At 44.0% G+C, this 27,503-nt stretch overlaps 2 protein-coding genes across 2 annotated transcripts; one reads left to right on the top strand and one right to left on the bottom strand.

The window, feature by feature from the left end:
• Positions 1-627: 627 nt before the first annotated feature.
• Positions 628-1,558, top strand: LOC116555145 (60S ribosomal protein L6). The gene has a single exon (XM_032283616.1). It carries the CDS (start codon positions 633-635, stop codon positions 1,521-1,523), a length of 891 nt encoding a protein of 296 aa, XP_032139507.1. The 5' UTR covers positions 628-632; the 3' UTR covers positions 1,524-1,558.
• A 4,118-nt stretch (positions 1,559-5,676) lies between these two features.
• CD59 (CD59 molecule (CD59 blood group)) lies at positions 5,677-23,351 on the bottom strand. Its single transcript, XM_032283619.1, has 4 exons — positions 23,265-23,351; positions 16,335-16,418; positions 12,214-12,315; positions 5,677-7,120 (listed from the first exon to the last, which is right to left on the bottom strand). The coding sequence occupies exons 2-4, from the start codon at positions 16,399-16,401 to the stop codon at positions 6,903-6,905; spliced, it is 387 nt and encodes a 128-aa protein (XP_032139510.1). The 5' UTR covers positions 16,402-16,418; positions 23,265-23,351; the 3' UTR covers positions 5,677-6,902.
• Positions 23,352-27,503: the final 4,152 nt, after the last annotated feature.

The raw sequence follows: 27,503 nt of genomic DNA, 5'->3' as shown, positions 1-27,503 counted from the left end.
ATGGAGTTTCGCTCTTGTTGCCCAGGCTGGAGTGCAATGGCGTGATCTCAGCTCACCGCAACCTCCACCTCCCGGGTTTAGGCAATTCTCCTGCCTCAGCCTCCTGAGTAGCTGGGATTACAGGCATGCGCCACCATGCCCAGCTGATTTTTTGTGTGTGTGTTTTTAGTAGAGACGGGGTTTCACTATGTTGACCAGGATGGTCTATGATCTCTTGACCTCGTGATCCATCCGCCTTGGCCTCCCAAAGTGCTGGGATTACAGGCGTGAGCCACCGCGCCAGGCCTAGAAAAGTTTTAAGTTGTTAGCCAATCGGGTTTTAGATTGTGAGGTCTGGCTCCAGCCAACGAGGATCAAACACAGCAGTAAGGATGACCCCAAATGCACAAGGGATAAATCTGTGTGTTTTCCTTTGTTCATTGTACTCTTGTGCCAACATGGCTAGTGAGAGTACCCCGCCCGTAGTCCGGGAAGCAAAAATTGCGTTGCTAAAAGATCCTTTGTCTCAGTGCTGATTTTTCTTTGCGGCACCAAGCATCTATTTCCAATAATGTGCAATAAACTTTGACTTCTGTTAATCTGTTTTTGTCAGTTTGATTCTCAGGTCCCAGACTCTGAACCTAAGAGATCAGATGAGCTCTTTCCCATCTTGCAAGATGGCGGGTGAAAAAGTTGAGAAGCCGGATACTAAAGAGAAGAAACCTGAAGCCAAGAAGGCTGATGCTGGTAGCAAAGTGAAAAAGGGTAACCCCAAGGCTAAAAAGCCCAAAAAGGGGAAGCCCCATTGCAGCCGCAATCCTGTTCTTGTCAGAGGAATTGGCAGGTATTCCCGATCTGCCATGTATTCCAGAAAGGCCATGTACAAGAGGAAGTACTCAGCGGCTAAATCCAAGGTTGAAAAGAAAAAGAAGGAGAAGGTTCTTGCAACTGTTACAAAACCAGTTGGTGGTGACAAAAATGGCGGTACCCGGGTGGTTAAACTTCGCAAAATGCCTAGGTATTATCCTACTGAAGATGTGCCTCGAAAGCTGTTGAGCCACGGCAAAAAACCCTTCAGTCAGCACGTGAGAAAACTGCGAGCCAGCATCACCCCCGGGACCATTCTGATCATCCTCACTGGACGCCACAGGGGCAAAAGGATGGTTTTCCTGAAGCAGCTGGCTAGTGGCTTATTACTTGTGACTGGACCTCTGGTCCTCAATCGAGTTCCTCTGCGAAGAACGCATCAGAAATTTGTCATTGCCACCTCAACCAAAATTGATATCAGCAATGTAAAAATCCCAAAACATCTTACTGATGCTTACTTCAAGAAGAAGAAGCTGCGAAAGCCCAGACACCAGGAAGGTGAGATCTTCGACACAGAAAAAGAGAAATACGAGATTACAGAGCAGCGCAAGATTGATCAGAAAGCTGTGGACTCACAAATTTTACCAAAAATCAAAGCTATTCCTCAGCTCCAGGGCTACCTGCGATCTGTGTTTGCCCTGACAAATGGAATTTATCCTCACAAATTGGTATTTTAAATGTCCTGATGATCTAATTAAATAACTGATTACCTTTAAAAAAAAAAAAAGAAAAAAAGAGATCAGATGAAAGATTTTTTTACCCCTATAAAACCATAGTGTTGGTAAGAACCAGGGTTTTGGACTCAGACTTGGGACCAAACCCTGGATCCACTATGTATTTGGCTGTGTTGTTGAACCTTTCTCAATCTCATTTTTTCATCAATATAATGGGAACAGTAATGGCATCTACTTGCTTAGACTGGCAAGACTAAATGAGACAGAGTAAGTACCTGACGACGGCTTGTACTCAACATTAGCTCTTATGAATACAAGAAGGCCCTTAGAAAGGAAAGAGATTTTGCATTTTTTTTAAATGAAGCAATAAAATCATGGTTTTTGTGTGTATAGATCTAGTTGAGGAGAAAAGTAATTATTTTCCCCCCTTACTCCAAGATAATCTAAACAGATTTTACTGTGGATGGTTTATTTATAACATAATCCATGAAATTGTTGCCAGTGGGTTAAATAAGAAATTGATGACAAACTTGTTTTCTCTAACAACTACACAAGAAAACTCAAGTGCCATAATGAACACTGAGCTAAACTGCAGTCAGGAGGCGAAGTCCCTGTGAGGTAATAATAAACCCACGAGGTTTAAGGCAAAACCCTATGGTTGTTTCTGCAAACAAATGTCCAGGAAACTCAAGTTGGTGAAAGACAGAACAGTCTTGAATTCAACTTCAACAGAACCTTTCCATCCCTGGGCTCCAAAGCACTGTCACCTACCTCTCCACTCAGATTCCCCACTAAGTACCATCCCATTGGAGCGTGAGCGATTTGATTCCTCATGCCCCTGCTCCCTGGCTTCATTTGGAACCAACTGAGACAGACACACGAGTCCCTCTTCATTGATCAGCTGGAGAATGGAGCTATTGGCCTGGTAGCCAGGTGGGCTTGCCAATCCTACACCTGTACCTTAAGCTTACCCAGCGTGAGGCCAGGTTAGAAAGTCACAGGCCTTGGCTGTGGGGAGAGGGCCTTTACTGTCATAGTGAAGAGCTTGCCAAGGACAGGACTGATTCTTCCTCTAGCCTCACCAACCAGGGCAGTCATTGTTCTGCTATCAGGAGGAGAGGGCCCAGAAGGGTCACATTGAGGAAATGTGATGTGAGGGTGGAGGGTCCTGTCCAGCACTCTCACTTGCGCTGTTTAACCTGGGTTGACTCACTGCAGCTGGCACTTCTCATTTTCCATTGCCACAGCCATCTCTAGCCAGGAAGGCCTGGAGTACCCGGGGTGCTGTTTGCCTGGTTTCGTTAGTCCTCAGACTGCTCCCTTCAGAGAGAGCACAGAAAGCCTTCTCTGTGCCAAGGAGCCCCCCTTCCCTCCCTCACTCCAGCTCTGAATCTGGACACACTGTCAGCAATCAGACCCTCACCAGGTGCTCAGCCTCTGTAGGGATATGTCACAATTTGCCATGCCTGGTGGCTCTGGGCAGCCTTTTAGGACATGTAGTGCTTGTGTCTTGGAAGTTGTGCTTGAATCTGGGACTCTCTGTGACCCTGAGAAAAATCACATCAGCTCTCTGAACCTCAATTTTCTCTGATCTATAAAATGAAGACAGTATCTACTTCATAGGGTTGATGTATTTGATGAAAATATGTATAAACAGTGCCAGGGACAAATAGTAGGTGCTCACTGAAGTGTGGTGCTCACGTTAGTTATTATACAGTTACACATGGATTCCTTAATTCCTCATTAAACCATGGTGGATGAATGAGGAAAATGCAGCAGGGAGTCCATCCTAGAAAACCCAGCCACTCCAGATCATTTTGCCAGCCTCACACCTGAGAAGCTTCTTATTCAACCTGCTAAGACATAATGATAATAAACATACAAGAGAGGCCTCTGTCACAGGTGCTTGTCTTAACTGATTTAACTTTTCTAAAACCCTAAGCCTATGGTTCTCATTTTCCAGATGAGAAAATTGAGGCATGTAAGGTTAAGTAACTCTCCTGAGGGTGATTGATTGGCATCAGAGCTGGCATTCCGTATGAACAGGCCAGCTCTAGAGGCCAGGGTGTTTGGACAGCCTCCAAATTGTCACCCCAGCCTCAGGGCAAGGCCACACACATGGCCTCTAGTCTCTTACACCTCTTCTTGGGAGGAGGCTGGCTCTGAAAGTTGTTTGTGCCACAATTTAAGGACCAAGCTATTCTGGGAAGCCCAGAACAGTCTTTCTTTTATTACTCATCTCAATTAACCATTGTGTTGGTCTGGCCTTGGGGGTGTAGGCATTCCCATCTCCCTTTCAAGAAAGTTTCTAAAAAATGCAGACCAGCCCTTATTCTTGTTTCCCAGGGTAAATGTGGTCCTACCTACTTGCAGAGTAAAGCCTTAAAAAAATAAGCTGAAACTTGAGAAGTAGTTTAGTGGAATAGGGAGAACAGAGGCCTCGGAGATGAGGGAGCTGAGTTTAAGCCCCAGCAGTCAGCATCAACTAGCCATGCTACCTTGGACAAAATAACTGTAGCTAACACTTAGTGACCACAGTACACCATTGCATGTTCTCATGTTATCCTGACAGTAGCACTTACAGTGTAGGTCTGTCAGAATTTTCTGTGCACAAGCAACGGAAGCTGACACTGAGTTATTTTGGAGGGCTATGAGACAGCTCATGAACTGAAAGCTCTTCAGAACTCTGTTTAGGGGCTGCAGAGAACAGGGCAACTTTAAGGATCCAGGTAGCAGGAAGGAATCGGTGGCCTCTTCAGTATGGCCACTGTGGTGGTAGACACTGTCTATCTTGCTTGCTGAGTCTTCTGACTTCCTTCTTTTTCCCTGTGCTGGATGCTTCCTTCCACTCTCCCTCCCCTTGGACAGCAGACTCCAGGTTCTTCAGCCCTTGGACTCTGGGACTTGCACCAGTGGCTTGCCAGGGGCTCAGGGACTTTTGGCCACATACTGAAGGTTGCACTGTCAGCTTCCCCAGTTTTGAGGTTTTTGGACTCAGACTGAGCCACTACTGGCTTCTCTCTATCCCAGCAGACAGCCTATTGCGGGACTTCGCCTTATCATTGTGGGAGCCAATTCTATTAACCTCTCTTTCATATACACATATAGCCTATTAGTTCTGTCCCTCTGGAGGACCCTTTATTTTAGCTTACCCCAAAATAATAGGAGTGTGTATAAACAGAAAGCTTTAGTTTAGATAAATAAGATTATCCATTATAAAAATCTTATATTGAATAGCCTATAAGTTATCTGAAAAAGAAACTTCTGACTAGTTTTCACTCAAGTCAAAGTCAGTGGGGTAAATGCATTGTGATCTCGAGCAGAGGGTCAATACTTTGTGCTCTCCACTGGAAACGTCTTTATAGTATTGCCTTTGGGTCCAGGCATTCAACGTAGTCTATGGCACGAGTCACAGCAACTTTCTGCAGAAAGCAACCCCAAAGTTTAATGCCGTTTATATGTCCCTTGTTGATTCTGGCAGCTCAACAGCCCTCTCCCCATCTCCCCATTTAGTAGCACCCAGATTCTGCTTTAAGGACTACCTTCTTCCCCGTGTAGTCTGGCCAAAAGGTGGGTACATGACACAAGACAGCAGTAAGCCAATCTCATCCTAGAATCTGAATCCTGAAAGAGATTTCCAGAGCTGCCCAACTCCTGGCTTTTTGGAGTGTGGCTGAATTTCCCACCCCCTCACCCCCAACAAAGTTTCAAAATATTCATTTTCTGCTTAGTCAAAATTGGTTCTCATTCCTTAGAACTCACATGAAATGAGCTTCTTTGCTCAGCCAGTGGCTGTGGGCATGGTCAGTACTTCCGCAGGCCAAAAAAAAAAAAAAAAAAAAAAAAAAATCCTACTGAGAAAAAAGTCACACGTAGCATTTCGTCTTGAAACAGAGAATTAAAGATGATGTAAGGAAAGACACTGAGCTAACAGAGAACACAGAGCACCAAGGTAATGCTCAGTTTTGATGAGCAAGTCTCTATTTTTCTATGTTTAGGCAATGGCATAAACAGAAGAAAGCTGGCCCAGCTCATGATGTCTTCTTTCAGTTGCCATCATTAAGCATATTGCATATGTTCTTATCTTTTGGGGCCATAACACATTCATCCACTTGTTATATTTCATTTTCCAAAAGGCATCATGCATTGCACTTGATTTGTCCAATAGAGTTTAATAAAGAGTTTTTCTATTTTTCATTTTTTCAAAGCTAATCAAGAAATTCCTGCATCTGCAAAAGTCAGGCTATGCCATTAAATACAGCCAAGATCATAATACAAATGACATTAGGTCTACCGAGTCTTGAGATTTATTCACTAGAATGTACAGGGAAAAGGAAAAAGTGTGCCTTTGTGAAAGGTACGTATCGTTTTTTAGAAAGAGCTTCTGAAAGCCTCAAACACCTGTGACTGTGCTAATAGCCCTTACAAAGGCATTTTATACAGTCTATGCTAAGTCAGCTAGGAGTTAACAGGAGGCTGGATGCAGACAAATAAAACACACCGCTGCAGATCTGTTGTTATTAAGAATGGCCTTTGGAAGTCTCAAACTACAACCCCAAAGGCTGTTACCATTGCATTCATACTGTATACACACATACCTGAACGGCCTTCTTACCAGTAACATTTAAAATAATGACACTTAATACTGCTAGTTACATGTAGCACAGAGTGTCCACTCTGTAACTGTGTGTGGCAAAGCCAAGGTATCCCACCATTCCAATTTTAAAAAAGGAGAGAAAATAGCTTTAACACACTATTAATGTATGCTATTATACTTTTCCAGTGAAAGGTAACAAAGCCCATATAAAATTTAAAGACGGGGAAAAACTCAACTTTCAGCTCCTGGTACCTCACTAAGTTTTCATGCCCTGCCATCTGGAACACTTGCCCGCTTCCCTGCCAGAAGTCCTCTAGCCCTGCTTGGCATGCCTCCATGGCAATTTGGGAGCCCTGAAGTTTATGGAAGTGTTCCATATGAGAAAGAATGCTCACACACTCCTGCTCTACCCTCCAAAAATGTACTAATGATGCTAATTGACTATACCCAAGGAGCCAGAGGGAAAATATCTGAGAGTTGCCGAGATTGGACTCAAGCTGTCACTGCAAAGCTGGTCCTCCCAAGAGCAAAGGAAGCAACATGTAATCTAGTTCAAGTCACACCGACTTCACTCTTAAACTTCTTCCTTCAAGTGGGGCTTCCCTGCAAATAGGACTCATCTTCAAAATCTCCCAGAGCCGCTCTATCTTACCCAAGTTGCTGCATCTAATTTTATTCTTTCCCAACAGGATCCAGTTGGAAAATATCAAGCCTTTAGACTGTGGTGGCAAGGGAAAGGGACTACACAGGAATGGGAGTTGAGGAGAAGCTCTCCTGGTGTTGACTTAGGGATGAAGGTTCCAGGCTGCTGCCAGAAATGGGGTCACCAGCAGAAGAACCGTCTTCTTTGATAAGGTTGTCCCACCATTTTGAAGTGCGTCGTTAAAGTTACACAGGTCCTTCTGGCAGCAGTGATACTTTAACTCATTTTCCGACAATTGGTTTGAGATGCGGCTGAAAGTGCAATCCTCAAACTTCCAACACCGGTTATATACTCGTAACCCTGTGGGGAGACACACACACAAGGGTAAGAAAGTAAATGGGGAGACTTCTGTATCTGCCTTTGGACCCTTAATTCTATTGAGAATGTATCCTGTGCAAGTAGAGACATCTAGGTTGATGACCTAGACACTGATGACCTTCAAACATTGTTGGTGGGAATGTAAAATGGTACAGATACTCTGGACAAATTTGGCATTTCTGCAAAGAGTTAAAGACAGAGTTATCCATTTGACCGAGCAATCCACTCCTGAGTGCATATACTTAAAAGAATTGAAAACTACATTCACACCAAGTTTGCACATGAATGTTCATGGTACCATGATTCAAAATTGCTAAAAAGTGGAAACAACCCTATGTCCAGTAACTGGTGAATGGATAAACAAAATGTGGTATCTCCACACAATGGAATATTATGTGGCCATGACAGAATGTACTGATACATGCCACGGCATGAGTGAACCTTGGAAACATTATGCTTAGTGAAAAAAAAGCCAGTCTCATTAGAGACATGCAAATCAAAACCGCGATAAGATACCATCTCATGCCAGTTAGAATGGCGATCATTAGAAAGTCAGGAGACAACAGATGCTGGAGAGGAGGTGGAGAAATAGGAATACTTTTATACTGTTGGTGGGAGTGTAGATTAGTTCAACCATTGTGGAAGACAGTGTGGTGATTCTTCAAGGATCTAGAACCAGAAATAGCATTTGACCTAGCAATCCCATTACTAGGTATATACCCAAAGGATTACAAATCATTCTACTATAAAGACATAGGCACACATATGTTTATTGCAGCACTGTTCACAATAGCAAAGACTTGCAACCAACACAAATGCCAATCAATGATAGACTGGATAAAGAAAATGTGGCACATATATCATGGAATACTATGCAGCCATAAAAAAGGATGAGTTCATGTCCTTTGCAGGACATAGATAAAGCTGGAAACCATCATTCTCAGCAAACTAACACAAGAACAGAAAACCAAACTGCATGTTCTCGCTCATAAGTGGGAGTTGAACAATGAGAACACATGGACACAGGAAGGGAAACATCACACACCAGGACGTGTCAGGGGTTGGGGGGATAGGAGAGGGATAGCATTAGAAGAAATACCTAATGTAGATGATGGGTTGATGGGTGCAGCAAACCACCATGGCTCACATGTACCTACGTAACAAACCTGCACGTTCTGCATGTGTAACCCAACTTAAAGTATAATAAAATAAAATAAAATAAAATAAAATAAAATAAAAACAACCAAAAAAAGTTGGTCACAAAGCACCACAATACTGTATGATTCCTTGCATATGAAGTGCCCAGGAGAGCCAAATCCATGAAGACAGAAAGTGGATCAGTGACTGCTCGGGCACGCGGGAGGGAGGAATGAGGACTGACTGCTAACAGGTTTCTTTTTGAGGTTATAGAAAGATCCCGGAATTAGTGGCGATAGTCACACAACCTTGTAAATACACTAAGAGGCACTGAATTATACACTTAAAAATGTCAATGTTCTGGTATGTAAATTATATCTCAATAAAAAAAAACCCTAGATGTAGAACAGTGTATAGAACGTGACCCATTTGTGTAAATAAAACATATATACATTGAGGTAAGTGCATTAATTTTTCTCTGGAAGGATTCCCAAGTAATTTAATGGTGTTATCATCATGGAAGAGTATACTTCGTTTATGTTTCTGTAACGATCAAGTTTTAAAAATTTGCCACCTGGATGATTTATTTTTAAAATATTTGAAACGTCATTTTTAAAATAATTAGATTCTTCAGTAATACAGGAAAAGTTTCCATAAGAACATGCCATCATGGTCCCATTTTTGGAAAAATATTCTTGGGCACACAGGATAATAAAGGCCAGAAGTATACAGTCCAAATATCTTATCGTGGTTTTTTAATATTCAGAAAAAGCATGTTAGGTGAAAAATGTATTAGTTGAGAAAGTGGCGTTATGGTAGATTTTCTTCTCCAAAAAATAACTGAGTGTCTATGTGCCAGATACCAGGGTATAATAAGGTATTTGTCCTTGCCCTGCAATTGTTTTCTTAACTTCTGTGCTGAAAAGAAAAAAATGCAGTTGCATACTTCCTTATTTCAGGCTTGTAGCTAATTTACCCAATTCCATGCATAGCTTGGAACACAACATTTCTCAGTTTATAACTGCAGGCATTAAATGTCCTGTCCTTCTCCTCAGAGGGGATGGGTATCTCGATTGGAATTTAATGAAGTTTGGTCAAGTGGCAGAGTCCAGATAGAGTATCCAGAAATGGCTGTACTTGCTTGAGTCTTAACTAAATAAGTAGAAGCCTCTAATGCTGTATTAGAGGCTGCTGGTGATTAGGACAAGTTACAGCTTTATGGAATAGTAATTAAGTACTGGAACTTGAAAAGCTTTAAAGCTATCAGAATTTTAATTAGGGAAGCCTAGCAGCTTGGGGAGAACAGACAGTAATTTATTAATAATTGCTGCCAATTAATCACTTACTATGTGTCCTGCAGCGTACCAAAGTGCTTTACTTGAATTATCATATTCAAACAACAGCCTTACGATGGTCATCTTCTCACCAAAGCCAGCCTCAGAATTACCCACATAAAAGTGGATTAAATCAGAGTCCCTGGGGTGTTAGAGGTTTTCTCCTCCCCACTCTTTGAAGACTTTGACTCAAGTCTATCTAAAGCCAACAGTCTTCAGTCATCATAGGCACCCTTAACTGTGGCCCTTGCTCAGAATGTCATTACAGCAATGACCACGTGGCACTGCCATCAGAGGCTCCTTCAAGACTAAGTATATTTAACATGGCTTATACTTCCATGGTTTATACTGCTACGATGCCAGTAGATACTGGCTGAATTAGCAGCCAACTTGTTTGTGTATCTAACCATATCTAAACATAGAAAAGGTATAGTAAAAATATGGTACAAAAGATTTTTTTAAATGGTGCACCTCTTTAGGGCACTTACCGTGAAAGGAGCTTGTGGGACTGGAAGTCAGTGAGTGGTGGGTGAATGTGAAGGCTTAGACATTACTGTACGCTACTGCAGATGTTTCAAATACTGTACATTTAGTCTACACTAAGCTTATTAAAAAAAAAATCATTCCTAGCTTACTGTCACTTTACTTTAGAAACTTTTAAATTTTGGTCAGGCATGGTGGCTCATGCCTGTAATCCCAGCACTTTGGGAGGCTGAGGGGGGCAGATCACTTGAGGCCAGGAGTTTGAGAGAGCCTGGGCAACATAGTGAAACCCCATCTCTACTAAAAATCCAAAAATGAGCTGTGTGTGGTGGCTTATGCCTGTAATCCCGATTACTCAGGAGGCTGAGGCATGAGAATCACTTGAACCCTGAAGGCAGAGGTTGCAGTGAGCCAAGACTGCACCACTGCCTTCTAGCTTAGGCGACAGAGTAAGACCTTGTCTCAAAAAACAAAAAAACAAGGTTCCCATTGTTCCACATCCTCACCGGCATCTGGAGTTGTCAGTGTTTTGGATTTTGGTCATTTTAATAGTGTGTCTCATTGTCCATTGTTGTTTACATTAACCATTTATAAGAAATTTTGGGACTTAAGAACTGGAAAAAGATCTTGGCTCTGAGCTGCTCTCCTCTCCTCCCTTCCTCTGCTGTCCAGTACACACTTTTCATAAATGAGAAACAGAGGTGGAGAGAACTAGCTGGTGGCAGGACAGAAGTCAGAGCTCCTCACTGCTGCTCCAATATTCATTCAACACGTGGTAATTGCCCTAACTGTCTCATTTGGAAATTATACTTAGTTTAATTATACTTAGTAGTGAGGAGTCCAAGAGACACAGCTGATCAAGCTAAAGAGCCAGGTCTTCTGTGCTCATATATAATGACCACATTCTCTCTAAGGGCCTTACTACACTTTCTACACTAACAGTGAATGGAGTTTTAGGTGTAATCCAGAAATCGAGATCAAAATTATCAGATGTTCCCGGTTTTTTAGACAGGGTAACTATAATTTGTCTTTACTTATTGAGGGATTTCTCCTTTCTGGAGAAGTTAATCTTCTTAAGTTTTTCTGAACCTGTGTGTGTCCGAAGGCTTTTCTGAGTTTACCTGACATGTTCACCATTCCTTCATGGTGACATTGGGGGGAGTTTGTGTAGAAGGTCTAAAAGTACAAATAATCTTAAGGAGCGTTTTATTATTAATCCCTTAGAAATGTAAGTCTGAGGGTTTTACCTTGGACACTGAGAACCCTCTCAAACTGCCATTCCTTGCTGGCATCATTTGCACACATTGATTCTATCCAGAACCATACCCAGCAAGAACAGAGGGCATGTCTTTGCTGGTTTCTTTCCTGTCTACCACTTCCTAAATTCTATTTTAACAGGGTTGATGGAGGTGAATATTACATCAATATTTCCACCAATTTGGAAAATGCAGATTGGACAGGACTTGTGCATGTTAGCACTCCCCACCCCCACATTCATGAGCACTTCGCTCTGAGCCACAGAGCCCTGGCACCTGCTGCCCCTCACAGAACACCTTTCCCCTCTTAGCCCTCTTACCTCCTACTAGCCCTTTCAGCTCAGCCTGAGTCTCCTCAGGACCCTGCCTATACCAGATGCCCCATGGAATGAGACAGAGGCATACAAAAAGTCGTTTGGGACAGCCAAACAGGCCTTTGTCATAATTGTAATGGTAAGTATCCTTTCTTTATCTTTGCATCCCTAGCTCCTAGACCTCTGCTGGGTACACAATAGGTTCTCCAGGGTTTGGGAGGCAGCACAGGGCCGCTGTTAAAGAACACAAGCTTTGGAATCAGATGGACTTCCATGTTCAAACCCTGAGGTGGTTACTTGACCATAATTTGTTGCCTAATCTGAGCTTCAGTTTCCCCATTTATCAAATGGGAATAAAAGATCACCCTGAGGAGTGCGAAACATGAAGTTTAAAATGCATGGAGTAAGTGCTTAGTGCCCAATACACACCTGATGCTAATAAATGGAAGCTATTACCTGATGCAAGTCTAATGAGAGTTACAGTGGCACAATTTTTTCCCAGGCACTTATCACCCCATTACATTTAGGAGACAGACAGGGGAGGCTCTTACCGGCTTTGACAACGAGACACGAATCAAGATTAGATGTACAGTTGGTGGTCGTAGTGCACCGAATGTTTGGGAAAGGACAGCTGTAGCACTGCAGGCTATTACCTAGGATCAGGAAGAAAGTCACGATCTCTTAAAGCAACACTGACTTGTCCCCTGGCAGCCCACCATCTCCATTAATACCGGCCCAAAGTCAGCAACTTGTGGTATGCTTCCATTCCCACACAAATGTATATCGGTTATATCATTCCAAACTCAAACTAAAGTTCCAGCAACATTTTTTGGACTCTGATGCAAGCACAGAGGAAATATCCACATTTGAAAATCCACCTAACTGTGCAATTGAGAAGCTTCCTTCTCACCTGCAACTGGAAGGAGATTAATCTGCAATGTAATGATGTGTTAAGAGGAAAGTATCACGAAAAACAAACAATTCTGTACGTGCCTTCCAAGCAATGAATATGCCCAATTAAATCACATACTCGTGGGTTGATGATTAGTATCGGACAATACCTATCTGCTTGAAAATTCATGTTCAGAGATGAAATATGTAAAATGTCATCATAGATCAGTATTAATAAACATCTGCAATTGATTTGATAACAGGGAACACTAATTTTGAACCCCAATTAAGCAAATGGTTATCCCCCTAAAACGAATTCTATTCGGCAACCTCCATCCCCCAGGTTCCAGCGATTCTCCTGCCTCAGTCTTCTGAGTAGCTGGGATTACAGGCACATGCTACCATGCCTGGCTCATTTTTGTATTTTTAGTAAAGGCTGGGTTTCACTATGTTGGCCAGGCTGCTCTGGAATTCCTGACCTCCAATGATTCACCCACCTCAGCCTCCCAAAGTTTTGGGATTACAGGCATGAGTCATTGTACCTGGCTCTGTTGCTTGTTTTTGACCTCAGTTTCCCCCATAATCTAGAGTTTCCTTCTCTTCCCACTCAGGTCAATTAGAAGAACATTGTGGTTAAACCAAGCTTGGGTTTTAGAACTGACAGCCTAGGCTTGAGCTCTGGAACCTGGGAGACAGACGTTGCAGTGAGCCAAGATCACGCCACTGTACACTCCAGCCTGGGCGACAGAGTGAGACTCTGCCTCAAAAAAAAAAAAAAAAAAAGCAAGCAGTAGGTCAGTGGACAACTGTTTGATATTTTAGCCAGTAAGCCAGGGTAGATGCGATTTCCCCTGGGCTACAAGAGGCAGAGTTCAGAGGAATGTTCCCTGCAGGGTTTGGGGCAGCAGCAAAGAAGGCCTCTCATCTGTGGGCATGTGAGTTTTACATCTCAATTCTCTGAGGAAGGGCTGAAAAGCACCCCAACACCTGTCATGGAGAATCTGATGGTCCCAAGCTTGCTCCATAAACAAATGTAGACTGCTGGAAGTAGGATGTCACTGGGATAATTTTAGAAAATATTCTGATTGAAGCAGCAGAGACAGAAAAAAGAAGGAACAAAGAAAAATGAATAAAAAATAATTATAGAAAAAAGGCAGTGTTGTAACACAGGTGAACTGCATTATACTGCACCCTGGCTAGAATTAGGGCAGGTGGGGAAGGAGGGGTGTCATAACTTCTCTTTCTGCTCAGAAAGGGAGAGCATGTTAAAGTGTGTCCTGGGGCAAGTTACTACTTTGCCTTCATTTCCTCAGCAGTAATATGGGCGTAATAGCACTGATCTCCTGGGATGGTTGGACAGATTTAAAAGACAGGCTCTGGCCCAGTCCCCAGTAAACAATAAGCAGTCAATATATGGTTGCTACTAATATTATAAGACATGCTACAATGGTGTGGAGATCTTTTTAAAAATTGCTCATTGTATTGCTACTTCCTTTTCTGCTCCCCCTACCAACCATATTTAAAAAAAAAGAAAAAAAGGAGGAAGCACAAATACAAAAATGTAAATGACAAGGGGGAAATAGTAAAACAGGAAATCTGTTTAAATTGACTACTTTGAGCAATTTTACACAGTAAATTAGAAAACTAAGAAAAATGCAAATTGCTGAAATTTAGGTAGATAAAGTCAGAACAAACCAATTACCATAGAAGAAACAAATAGCTGAAAGTACCCCTTACCAAAGAAAGTATCAAGCCCAGATTGTTTCAAGGGAATTTCTACCAAACCTTTAAGATTAAATAATCCCATTCTTGCTTAAACAATCTAGAGACTAGGAAAAGAATCTTGAACTTCAAAGTGCCAAAAAAAAATAAAGAAACTCTTAAATTAATTTTATAAAGTGAATGTAATAACGTTGATTAAAAAACCTGACAAAGATTGTACCAAAAATTACAGACCAATCTCATTAATATTAATGAAAAGTTTTAATGATATATTAGCAAACAATCCAACAGCACTTTCAAAAGGTAATCATGACTAAGCTGTATTTATTATAAGAATGCAAGGGTAATTCAATACTAGAGAACCTGTTAATGTTCATCATATTAAGAATTTAAAAAATTATATGATTTCATCTTTGTAGAAAAGACATGATAGAAATTCAGCACTCACGTTAAATATACTAACTAGAAATTGATGAATAATCTATTAACATTGTACCTCTGCCTAAAAGCCAGCATCTTAAATTTCAAAGCAGAAGAGACTTTCTGCTTTGAAATTTAAGCTGAAGACAGGAACAAGACGTATGCCTACTATCTCCTCTACTACTTAACAATGTGTTGAGAGTTTTAGCCAATGAAGTTAGATAAAATAATGACATGTGAATTGGAAAGGAAGAGGTAAAACTATTTGCAGATATGAATATGTATCTAGAAAGGTCAAATGAACTTGTTGAAAAACTAAACAGTAAAAAAAAACTTAGTAAATTAGCTATTAAACACAATTGACATACAAATATCAGTAGGCTTTACCAGACACAAGTGCATACTTTGATTCCATTTCAAAACAGGCAGCATTTACGTATGGTGTCAGAAATCAGCACCCCGTTTCAGTCACTACCTCTCTTCCCAAAGGTAAACACTATCAAAACCACCATCAATTAGTTTTGTCTGTTTTTGAACTTTATATAAGTGGAACCATATAGTAAACATTATTTTTCAACTGGCTTTAACTCAGTAGGACTGAAAGAGGGTACAAGGGGACTCTGTGGTGCTGGTAATGTTCTGTTTCATGATCTAGGTGCTGGTTACATAGGTGCATTCACCTTATGAATATTTATCAAGCTGTATGTGCACTTTTCTGTATGTGTAATTATAGCTCAATAAAAATGTTTACTAAAAAGTAAAAAAATAAAATAAAATAAAAACAAAACAAAAAACCCACCAGCAGCCAAGACGTTATACCAACATGACATAAGCAGACAACCGCATTTGATCCTTACCATGTGTTTCCACTGTTACAGAAGTTCACTCAGAAGCACACAATTTCCCCCCAGAAACCAGGGGCTGGGTGGGTGAGGGGAAGGGGTGGCCCAGTGACAGGTGGCCTGGAGCAGGAAGGAAGAGCAGGGACTCTGCTGCCAGACCGTGTGTTCACATTCCAGCACACCACTTGTGTGTGTTATTTGACAAGTTATTCATTTTGGGGGTCTCAATCTTATTACTTGTAAAACAAGGATAAAAATAATACCTACTCTGTTTGGTTGGCATGTGGACTAAATAAGTAAATCCATGTAAAATGCTTAGAACAGTGACTGGCACATAAATGCTGTCAGGGTTAGCTAGCTGCTGCTGCTGTCACTATGACCATCATCATTGTTAAAACATGGGAGGAGCCCAAGGGCAGAAGGACTGAGCTCAGATGGCTCCAAGCAGAGTGGTGCCCCAAAGGGACTTGCACAGCACTCTAAGAATGGCATCCACTGGTGTCCCCAAGCAGCTTATGGTGACAGGGGTGAAACTTCAGCCGCTGAGCGTTGAAGCCACTTGTACCCCTGCCAAAAGCCACCTTGTAACTCAGGATGGGTTGTAACTCAGGAAGATGCCCCACTGAGGACAAGGTCATAACATAGGAAGGAGCTGTCATACAACCCGACCTGTAACACTGGAAGTCAAAAGAACCAAAGCCAGGCCTGGAGGAGGAGCTGGGGCTGAAACTGAGGCCTAAGAAGGGACTTCATGGCCAAGGCAGCCTAGATCTGTGTCCTGAAACTGGAGCACTCACCTGAATGGCAGAAGACAGCCAGGACGAGCAGCAGCCCAAACAGGACAGACCCTCCTTGGATTCCCATTGTGACTGTCCAAGAACCTGGAAGGAAGGGATAGGAAGGACTGTCAGGAACCAACAAATGACTGCTGGTTGTCTCCAAAACCAGGGGCTGGAAGGCCAAGGAGGCTTCTGAGAGGAGTATTAAGGGGGAGTCAAGGCACACTGGGCTCAGAGTCAGGAATCTTTGGGCCACACCTCAGCTCTAACCCACAGCACCACATACCCTTGAGTAGGCTCAGTCCCTATAAGCCCCAGTGTGCACCACCATGTCACAGGAGTAACACTGTCCGCCCCATCACGGTCAGAGAGTCAAGCAAGAACATGTGCAAACTGACTCATACAGCCACTGCAGTTCCCACTCTACTGTCCCCACCCCCGGCTGCTGGCTGAAACAGAGGGCCACTTCCCTGAACCACAGCACTCAGTGAATCGGACCAAAGGGGTGACTCTGGAAGGCACCAGCATGCACTTAGCAGCAGAACATAGAGCAATGGCTTAGCATACCCAGACGCTCTCTCTCCCCACTGTAAGAAGTATAATGGGTTCATTTCCTTGCTCCCTTTAGGGATATGAAGAGAGGTATTGGGCAACTTTTTAAGTTTCCATTACACAAATGCTTAGATGTGTAGTGATAGCATCAGGTAAGAAGAAGGGAAGGCTGAAATGCCTCCAACCATACTTTACCCAGTAAAGAAGCCAAGGCACGGGGAGGGTTTAAACTTACCTAGATACAAAGCATCCACAGCAGAACTAAGAAATCTCCCTCCAACTCTACGTCTCTGAACCCATCCTGAAACAAGGAGGTGGCAGCACCTGTAAACCAGGATACTCCATATTCTATTCTCAAGAGCCCCACAGGCCAAGACAGACAGATGGGGTTCTTGGAACAGTGGATCACCTACCCTCCTCTAAGTTAGAAATGCAGAGTTCCCTGGGGCTACGAAATCATCACTTGTCACAGCTTGACAGAATTTGCTGGTACAGGCCAGCAGAGGACTAAGAAGTTCCAGGAAAAGGGCAGGGTCTGACATTGTCCAAAGAAGAAAATGCTCAGTGAGTCAACCCTGGGGATGGATGTGGTGGAGGTGAGAAAGAGGTGGCTTTATGATATGTGAGAAACCAGAAGAAAGACAATTGTGGCCTGGCCTTTCCTTACACACTGATGGATCCCCACCACCCCCTGGGCTCTGAAACCTACAGCCTGCTATGGGACACCATCCCCCATGTGGACCTTCCCTGGGGCCTGGGCTCCAGCAAATGCCAGCCACCTTCTCGGTTCCCCATTGTCAGGGGTTTCTGAGTAGGAAGGGTGAGTCACAGACTCAAGTTAAACAGGGCTCCAGTCCATGAGGAACTGCTACAAGTGAGCAGGGGGAGGAAGGTATTGTTCTGAGGTCCCCCAACAGAGAGTTCCAGACACCTCCTAAAAGTTAAGCATAGCATGATTGGAGCCTGGGTATTATTAGTGAGATCCTGTCTCTACAAAAATAAAAACATTTAAAAAAAATTAGGCTGGTGCGGTGGCATACACCTGTAACCCCAGCTACTTGGGAGGCCGAGGTGGGAGGATCACTTGAGCCCAGGAGGTCAAGGCTGCAGTGAGCTGTGACTGTGCCACTGCACTCCAGCCTGGGTGACAGAGCAAGACCCTGTCTCTAAAGAAAGGAAAACCCAACGTAGCTACGATGTCATCCCTGTGGAAGGAGGAGGGAAGGAACCTCCTGACTTGGGTTAGGCACCGGAAAGGTGTCCAGATGGCAGGAGCTACAGACTCAGCATGCTTCCCTTGGAATGGTCCTTGACATAAATCACACTTCCACAACACACAGCGTCCCTGACAGGGAGCTGTTCTTTGATGAGTACCTTAGAACTGGCCTGCTAAGAAAGCAGGAAGGACACAGTGAAAGTGTTCAGGGCACAGGTGTTCCAGTCTAGTCTGGAGGCCTCCGAACAAAGCCAGATAGTTCTGGCCCTGCCACCTCTTTGCTATATGTTAACCTCTGATCTCCACGCTTTGGCTAGTAAGCATGGTGACAGTTATGTGTATCATAAAGTACAATGCCTGGCCAAAGATGACACTCAAAAAGCTGTGGCCACTGTCAGTGTTACTGAGAAGTCATGAGGTTACCCGAGGAAGCAACTGCATGGGGAGGGATTGTTGTGGGATGAAGGGTGGGAAGTGAGACAGAGGAGGGTGTGAGGTGCTTGGACGCCAGAGAGACACCCTGAATTGAATGAGCAGGGGAGACCTCAGGCATCAAACTTAAGGCAGCCGTCTGTTTTCTGGGTGGGTGGGGAGTGTCAAGCCTTAGCCTCAGTTAAATAAAACTGGCTGCTTGCTGCTACAGCTGATCCCATGACATGCTGCAGGGGAATCCAAGATAGCAGAGGAAGGAAGTAGCTACGTGCAGATGCCAGGGTCAGGCTGTTTGATCAAAATAAGACCAGGCCTTTATGAACCACTGCAGAGATATGAATTTCCAAGAGCAAAACGTTCAGATGGAGTGCGTGTGTGGGGGGGGGGGGGGCAGAGGAGGGCGGGAGACAGAAAAAGAAATAGTTGATGGTTTTAAGGCTATTTTATAAATGCCCTAAAATGCAGATGGTAATTAACACTAAGCAAGATCATTTACGGCTTTTTCTTTTTCTTCCCGATTCTTTATTTTTGCCATCCTTTCCCCAAATATTCTATAATAAATAAACCAAGTATCATCAAAACATCAGGAAAATCCATACATGAAAATGCTCCTTTTCTAGTAGTCATAGATCATCTGTCTTTTGGTAAAACTACTCCCTAGTCTAAAACATCCTCCATTTTAAGTAAAAAAAAAAAAAAAAAAAAAGGAAGGTGCCCATAAGTTAAGTGCAGATAAAAGATCTTTAGCTGGGCACGGTGGCTTACGCCTGTAATCCCAGCACTTTGGGAGGCTGAGGCAGGCAGATCACAAGGTCAGGAGATCGAGACTATCCTGGCCAATACGGTGAAAGCCCATCTCTACTAAAAATGCAAAAATCAGCTGGGCATGGTGGCGGACACCTGTAATCTCAGCTATTTGGGAGGCTGAGGCAAGAGAATCGTTTGAACCTGGGAGGCAGAAGTTGCAGTGAGCTGAGATCGTGCTACTGTACTCCAACCTGGATGACAGAGCGAGACTCTTTCTCAAAAAAATAAAAGATCTTTAATGCCATTCTCTAACACCCAATTATCCATTCCTCTGCAGATCTTGTGGACTTTACCTTTAAAATGTTTACAATCTAGCCAGTTTCACAATACTTTGGTTCAGGCCAACACCTCACGTTACTGCAGTGCAATGGTCTCCTAGTCTCCCTGCCGCCGCCTGTACTCCTTCATTCAACACTGCAGACCATGTGATCTAGCTAAGAGTATGTCAGTTCAGCGGGGCGCAGTGCCTCATGGCTGTAAATGAACCCGAAGTGCTGCAATTCCATCCAAACCAAGAACTTACATGCAAGATACTCTCAGCATCACCACTCAACTCCTCTCCAAGCATCTCCGGACTCCTAACAGTGGGTTTGTCCCTAAGGACTGTTCTAATAATATTGCTATTGTTCTAATAATATTGCTATTCTGAATGATTTTTAGTTCCTTTAAAGAATGCACAACTGAAAAATCCCTCAAAGAAGGTATGTAGGGACAAGTCTTTCCCAACCTTAGGAAGGAAGGGCAGGTTGTCCTGGCTGGAGCGTAAGTTGACTCCGAAGTCATTTCTGTAATGGGAGCTCCAAGTAGGCCTTTCATCACAGGAATAAGAAACAGTCAATGTTATACAAACATTGTTTAAAATAGCAAAAATTTAGTGACACACACATCCAATAAAAAGAAAATTGAGTATATTTTGGTATACTTCCATGGTGGGGAACTGCAGAGCCAGGAAAAGTAATGGGCATGGAAGGCTGTTCACAATGAATTAAGAAAAAAAGCTAGTTTAAATATAGCTATTATTATTTTCTTTAAAACATATATGCATCCAGCCTTCCACACACACACGCTTGGAATACATCAATCTTCTGAATTTAGATCATGTGGGTTAACAGAGTGGAAGAATTATGAGCAGTTTATGCTTAAATCCATTTTTTTTCTTAATGAACATTTTCATAGAAAAATCTCAACATGATAGATTTCTTTTTTTTTTTTTTTTTCCTGAGGTGGAGTCTCGCTCTGTCACCCAGGCTGGAGTGCAGTGGGCCAAGATTGTGCCGTTGTACTCCAGCTTGGGCAAGAGTGAAGCTGTCTCCAAAAAAAAAAAAGTAAAATTATTAAATTTTAGCAACTTCCTCACTGGCAACTGGTAGAACAGCATTTAAACCCAGGTCTAAGCTCTGAGAGAACCACAGTTACACTCTCTAGTAGGAAGACAGGAGACTTCTTGTGAATTCACTTTCGGGAATACATTAGTTAAGCTGAGGTCACTAGAGAATAGCTTTTACATCAGTGGTGTTTCCACAAGATTCACAGATGCCCATGAGTATAGTTACTCCTCCTAGGAGCCTGAAGCCTTAAAGGCTGAAGAATTTTAGGTCTAGACATGTCCTCAAAATAAAACCCAATGTCTTTATTTTATAGGAAATTAGTGGAGGCCCAGCAGGATGAAATTACCTGTCCTAAGGCAACAGGTTAGTCGCAAAATCACCCTGAATGGATCTGGTTTCTATTTGCCAGGGGCTGGTAACTCACAAGATACCTGGTGTCAGCTGTGTCTGCGAACTAGAGCTTCTGAACTCCAGGTCTGCGTGTCACCTTGGAGACATACACAGTACCTGCTCTAGCCAAGCCTGTTGAGGTGCCCAGGAAGTATCAACCACTCAGTTCACAGAACCAATTACATCAGCAGGAAGAATCAAAGAGAAAACACCCATCATAATGGAAAAGCCTCTCCCAGCCAGCCAAGGTTCTCATGCCAGGAATAACCAATCCAGAACAGAACTGTGTGTGTAGTGTGTGTGTGTGTGTGTGTATATATATATATATACACGTGCAGGGTACACGTGCAGGATGTGCAGGTTAGTTCATAGGTAAACGTGTGCCATGGTGGTTTGCTGCACCTATCAACCCATCACCTAGGTAATAAGCCCAGCATGCATTAGCTATCTTTCCTGATGCTTTACCCACACCCACCCCACCCACTGACAGGCCCCAGTGTGTGTTGTTCCCCTCCCTGTGTCCATGTGTTCTCATTGTTCAGCTCCCACTTAATAGGTCAGAACTCTTTGAACCAAACAAATCCACGGCTTCCCCCACTAGGGCGTTTCCTGCAGTTTGTCCCTGAACGCCTATCCCTAGCTCTCCAAAGAGTCTCTTACCTCTGCACTCACAGCCCCAACTATGTTAAGTACACAAGCAAAACCAAGGTTGAGTGAAGATATTTCACAAACATATGGGACATAGGTAAAAACAAGTCTTTGCCTTTAAAAAGCCTCAAGCACTTCTGGGCTTGGTAATGTCTGTGGTGGTTTGGCTGAGGTTCTTAAAGAGATAGCCCAGAATTTTCCTTGCTCTCCTTTTCAAGGGCTTCTACCAGCAGCTGTCAAAGATGAATGCCATTAGGCACCCACTCTCCCACCCTAAGATCCATTTTATTTGGGTTTTTATCTCCCAAGCCATTCAGCTAATGGGATGTTTTCCTTACAACTAAGTTTAGCAAACAGTTTCTAGTTTCCACTGTGAAAATTAGAGGCTACAAGTTTTAGGACTGTTTGGCTTGTAGATGAGGCAGCCTCCCTTTCTGCCTCTCCTTCATAAACGGCCATGTAAATAGGCACATTTTGGTACACGTTGCCACCTCCCTCAACACTCTGAGCTCTGTGCCTTCTTCAGGGAACTGAGAGTAATCTGCCAGGAGTGGGGAACTTGAACAACTGTTCAGGGATCACAGGGTACCTAAAATATTAGCAGCCACCGCGTTTGTGCTAAGCGCTTTCCATCAATCATCTCAACCACCCTATGACGTGAAGCCTACTGCTGTTTGTTTTTTGTTTTAGACGGAGTCTTGCTCTGTAGCCAGGCTGGAGTGCGGTGGCGCGATCTCGGTTCACTTCAACCTCCGCCTCCCGGGTTCAAGCGATTCTCCTGCCTCAGCCTCCTGAGTAGCTGGGATTACAGGCGTGTGCAACCTTGCCTGGCTAATTTTTGTATTTTTCGTAGAGACGGGGTTTCACCATCTCGATCTCCTGACCTCGTGATCCGCCCACCTCGGCCTCCCAAATTGCTGGGATTACAGGCATGAGCCGCTGTGCCCGGCTGAAGATAAAGCGCCGTTAAATACTTCCCGAATGACCATTGGAGAGTCTGGCTGGCACTAAACGGCCTTAAAAGGTACATTGCCTAATGTTGTTTTTTAAAAGTCAGCAGTCAGACTCTAAGAAGGGCGAGGCCCGAGCCGACCCAAGAGAACAAAACATCACGTTGTACTTAAAATGTCCTTTTCGCCCAAAACCTGCTTTTCAAAATTACACATTTAGACAGCGAGGGGAGAGAGGAACAGCCGGGAACCACAGAGGGCTGGCCTTCCCCGCCACTGGCGAATTTTCTCTAAACTGCCACAGCTTCCCTTGAGAAGAAAGCGGTGGCGGGGGTCCGGGTACGAGGCTGCCCCCGAAGGGATGGGGGACGGGGCTGCTTCTGCGAGGGGACCAGCTCCCTGCTTCTCCCTCCCCGTAGATGAAAATGAAGTGGCGTTCGCCCAGGACACCGGGCCGCGGGGACGGGCGAAAGCGTCAGGCCTCTGTAGGCTCGCCCGGCGGGGAGGGGGCGTGGAAAGCGAGGACGCGGGGAGCCCCCCGCAGACTCTCCCTTGGCCCACAAGGCCGCCACCACAGCCTCGGCTCGGCCCACCCCAGCCCCAGCAGGCTCTCGGGCCTTCTTACCTTGCGGCGCCTGGGATCCACTTCCAGCCTCGTGCAGCCTCTGCGCTCAGCCCGCAGCAGATCGCTCCGGTCCGCAAGGCCCCGCCCCTGGCCCCGCCCCTCCGGGATACCTGCCAGACCCAGGGCGCAGCCGGGCTCCGGGCTCCTGCACCGCGCGGCCACACCTCGGCAGGGACCCTCACACCCCTCACCCCCGCCGCCGCGCTGACCTCAGCCTCCTGGCCCAGGTTCTGAGAAGTCCGGTGGCCAGGACTCGATGAGCACCTTCAGAACCCCAGGGAACTGAAAGTTTGGGGCGTTCTCCTCGGATTTGCTATGGGACATAAAACCAGTAGGAAACATCCAAAGACTTCTGATTTTCCCTTTTATGTTTTTTTAAAGTATATTAAAATGTTTTTCAAAACGTTTTTGTGCCCAGGCCTTGCTGGTGCCCTGGGCGCCCCGAGGCCTGGCTGTCACGCTATGCGGCCCTGCTGCAGTCCGTCGCTGCTTCCTGCTGTCAGACTTGGGCAGCCTCCAAACAGCCATCAGCCACAGTCGCATTTGTGCCTTGTGATTTTGTTTGAAACCGAAACAGAACTCTGTTATGCGTTTAAAAGCTTACTGGGCTGCTCAGGGACTAGTGTTTTGAATGAACTTCTTTGAGTGTCTCTATCAACTTAAGCTAGTAGCTACTGTGCCCCCAGCAGCCACCAGAGACGGGGACAGAAGAGTAAGAGCAGGGGATCCCCCTGCGTGAATCCGTCCCTTCAGGGTGGCCTCGCCTTCAGGGATTGGATTGCAGGAATGGTTTCAATGACAGAGCTGTGTGAAAGTTTTAAGAGTTTTTAGTACTTACAGACCTTGGGGGATACACAGCATGCCTAGAGGGGAGACACACACACACACACACACACACACACACGGAGGTCAGGGAGCACACGGCGAGGAGAGTGAGTGTGGAGTAGGGGAGGGAGGGACCGACGGCTGGGCCAGCAACTTTATTCAGATAATTTCCTCTGGAGAGCTCTAACTGGTGATTTAAAGCAAGCAGGTGAAAAGGCAGAGGTGGGAGGAACTTGAACCGGAGTTTGAAGCTGCAGTAGTGCCCTATTATCATGTCACATATTTATTTCTCGCAACCAGCCGTTTGCGTGGGGTATGGTACTGGAAACTGTCCATGGTAATTGAGACCTGCTTCTGTTATTAAAAGATAAACAAGTTTGAAAATGGATGCTGACATAACACCAAATTACATGCACTCACTAGAACCAGAACCACCATTTGGAACATTAGTTTTATGTGCAGATGTAATTAGAAGTTTCCATTTGCTATTATATTTGGAAAGTGTCCCACTCACTGCAGAACTGGCTTTAAGAACCCAATAGGAGGAAGGGTGGGGCTACAGGCCAAAAGTACCTCTTCCTTCGAGAGGACAGCCTCTGTTGGAAAGCATGAGACACATTTTGACTGTCAGGAAAAGAAGATACTACATCTCAGGACTGCTTGTGTTGAACTGGTCAGGGAAGAAGGCATGAGATAAAATGTAAGCACGGGGAATCATGGATTCCTGAATCTCTTGCAGAGAAAATCATATGGTAACTGTCTTGACATGTGCCTTCTACCTTAATTCTGATGGCTTTGGGCTGTCAGGGAATGAATTTCATTTAGTGGTGCTCAAATCCTGGTATTCCTCAATACAAGTGGGAGTTTCTTAAATCAGGAGGACTTGTTTTGATGTTTAAAGGGTGCCTCCTTAAAACAGCTAATACTGTATTTTTCCTAAGATGGTTTCCAAAGTTCTTTTGCGTGCATTACCTTACATGCATCCTATTAGCTATTCCTTCCTTGTCACACTTGGCTTCTAAGATGCCACTCTCTCCTGGTTTGGCTCCCAGTTTCTTGGCCATTCGGTCTTGAGATTCTTTTTCTTTACCCCCTAATAATTTGGTGTCCCAGGATTAGACTGAGAACCATGGCTATGTGTGCTCCCTGGGAGACTATAGTGTATCTACTCTGTTTTACCTTGGATGTATATGTTTGCAGATGATTCAAAATTTCAATCTCCATCCCTGCCCACTCCCCCTTTTTTATATTCATATCCAGCTGACTCCTGGATGTCTCCATTTATATGTTCCACAGACATCTTGAACTTAATGTGCACAAATCTGAGTCATCTTTAAAGACTGACTGCTTTTCCTGCACTTTTTTTCATAAATGAAGACAGAAACTTAAGAATCAATGTTGACCTCTTCCACTCTCTCACATCGACTCACATTCCTGCCTACTTTACCATTTCGATACCTCAGTTTCATCCTCTCTTCGCATTGCTACTGTGTGAATTCAGATCTGTAGTTTGCCTTGCTTGAACCATTACAATTCCTTCCTACCAGGTCCCCATGTTGCCCATGTTAATTCCTGCACACCCTGCCCCTTCCCTACTTATCCTCCACATGGCTGCTAGAGACCTGGCTAGTTTACCTCTCCAGCCTCAGGTCTCACTTTTTATTTTCCATTTCATTTTGCCTTGTTCTCATCATCCTTTTGTGAACACAGTATGGCTGAAGCAGCCAGTATGCAACCATGAAGACAAAAAGTCTTGTGCTAAGGATGGCAGGGCAGAAAGATGGAACGAATCTGGACTGTTGATAACACCACTGTGCCATCATGTCAGCTCTGAACTAGCTATCTCTGACTATTCGCAAGAATAACCACCCCCTAACTATTTAAGCTACTGTTAATTTAGGTATTTGTCTGATTCTAGTGATACACCAAGCTTCAGAGAAATGAGTAAAAAAATCGGTTGTGTTTTCAAGAGCCAGAAATGGCCTTTTCTCTACCATTAGTAGAGTCTGGTTTGGGCAATGTTCATGCCAACTGTTAAATTCCTGTTATGTGTGAATAAGCGTTCTTGCCAACGGCAGTAAATACAGAAGCCTGTTATCAACAAACTACACCACAGGCTGGGCATGGTGGCTCACGCCTGTAATTCCAGCACTCTGGGAGGCTGAGGGAGGCAGATCACTTGAGGACAGGAGATCCAGACCAGCCTGGTCAACATAACGAAACCCCAGCTCTACTAAAAATGCAAAAAATTAGCTGGGCATGGTGGTATGTACCTGTGATCCCAGCTACCCTGGAGTCTGAGGCATGAGAATCGTTTGAACCCTGGAGGTGGGGGTTGGAGTCAGCTGAGATCATGCCACTGCACTCCAGTCTGGGAGGTACAGCAAGACTGTCTAAAAAAAAAAAAAAAAACTACACCTTCGTTTGAACTAGAGGTCATACTAAGAGAATATACATTCTAATGAGAGTATAAGCAAATCAAAGCCTTCTGAGGAGCAAGAGTTGGGAGATTTGGGGCATCATGAGTACTCTGGAAATGGAGAGAGAGCTCATCCAGAAAAGAGAAAAATGGAAAAACTGGCACGGGATTCTGGGGCCAGCTTTAATCACCAAGATTTATTAGTTTTTGATTACTGCTTTATTGGGACAATTCAGTTTTGAAAAAAATTTAAGTGGGTTGACGCTGTGGTCTGAATGTTTGTGTTCCCCCATATTGTTGAAATCTAATCCCTAAAGCAATGGTATTAAGAGGTAGGGCCTTTAGGCTCTGCCCTCATGAAAGGGATTAATGCCCTTATAAAAGAGGCCTGAGGACACTTGTTTGCCCCTTCCACCACATAAAGACATGGCAGGATGGTGCCATCTTTGAAGCAGAGAGTGAGCACTTACCAGACACCAAATTTGCTGACGCCTTGATCTTGGACTTCCCACTCTCCAGAACTGTGAGCAATAAATCTCTACTGTTTACAAATTACTCAGTCTAAGGTATTTTGCTATAACAAACTAAACAAAGACAATCGATTTTTCTTTTAAAGGATAGCCATAATAGTATTTGATAGCCTGGTTATACTCCATTAAATGAAAAGTAAGCAGGAAAAATGACTTAGTCTATTTCAGAACATTTCGACATGTGTGAATATGAAAAGGTAAGTTTGTCTTCATGGTCCCTAATGGCAGCTGCTTAGCCTTGAATGCCACTTCCTTTTCTTATAGTTTTCTCTACAAAGGAACTGTTCTTGGGGGGAAATGGACGATAGAGCACACAAGAGGGTACAGTCAAAGCCAGGAGAAGACTTTGAATGGGCCTGCTATACTCACAGCAGGTCAGCAAGAATCCATCCCATCTTCTATGTTAAAAGCAAAGGCTGATTAATGTTAGTTTATGAAAAATAGGCAAGTATACAAAATACAAGA

Source organism: Sapajus apella, unplaced genomic scaffold (genome assembly GCF_009761245.1).
Source record: "Sapajus apella isolate SASKATOON/1434 unplaced genomic scaffold, GSC_monkey_1.0 scaffold14, whole genome shotgun sequence".
Lineage (NCBI taxonomy): Eukaryota > Metazoa > Chordata > Mammalia > Primates > Cebidae > Sapajus > Sapajus apella.
This window is presented reverse-complemented; position numbering and strand designations above follow the sequence as displayed.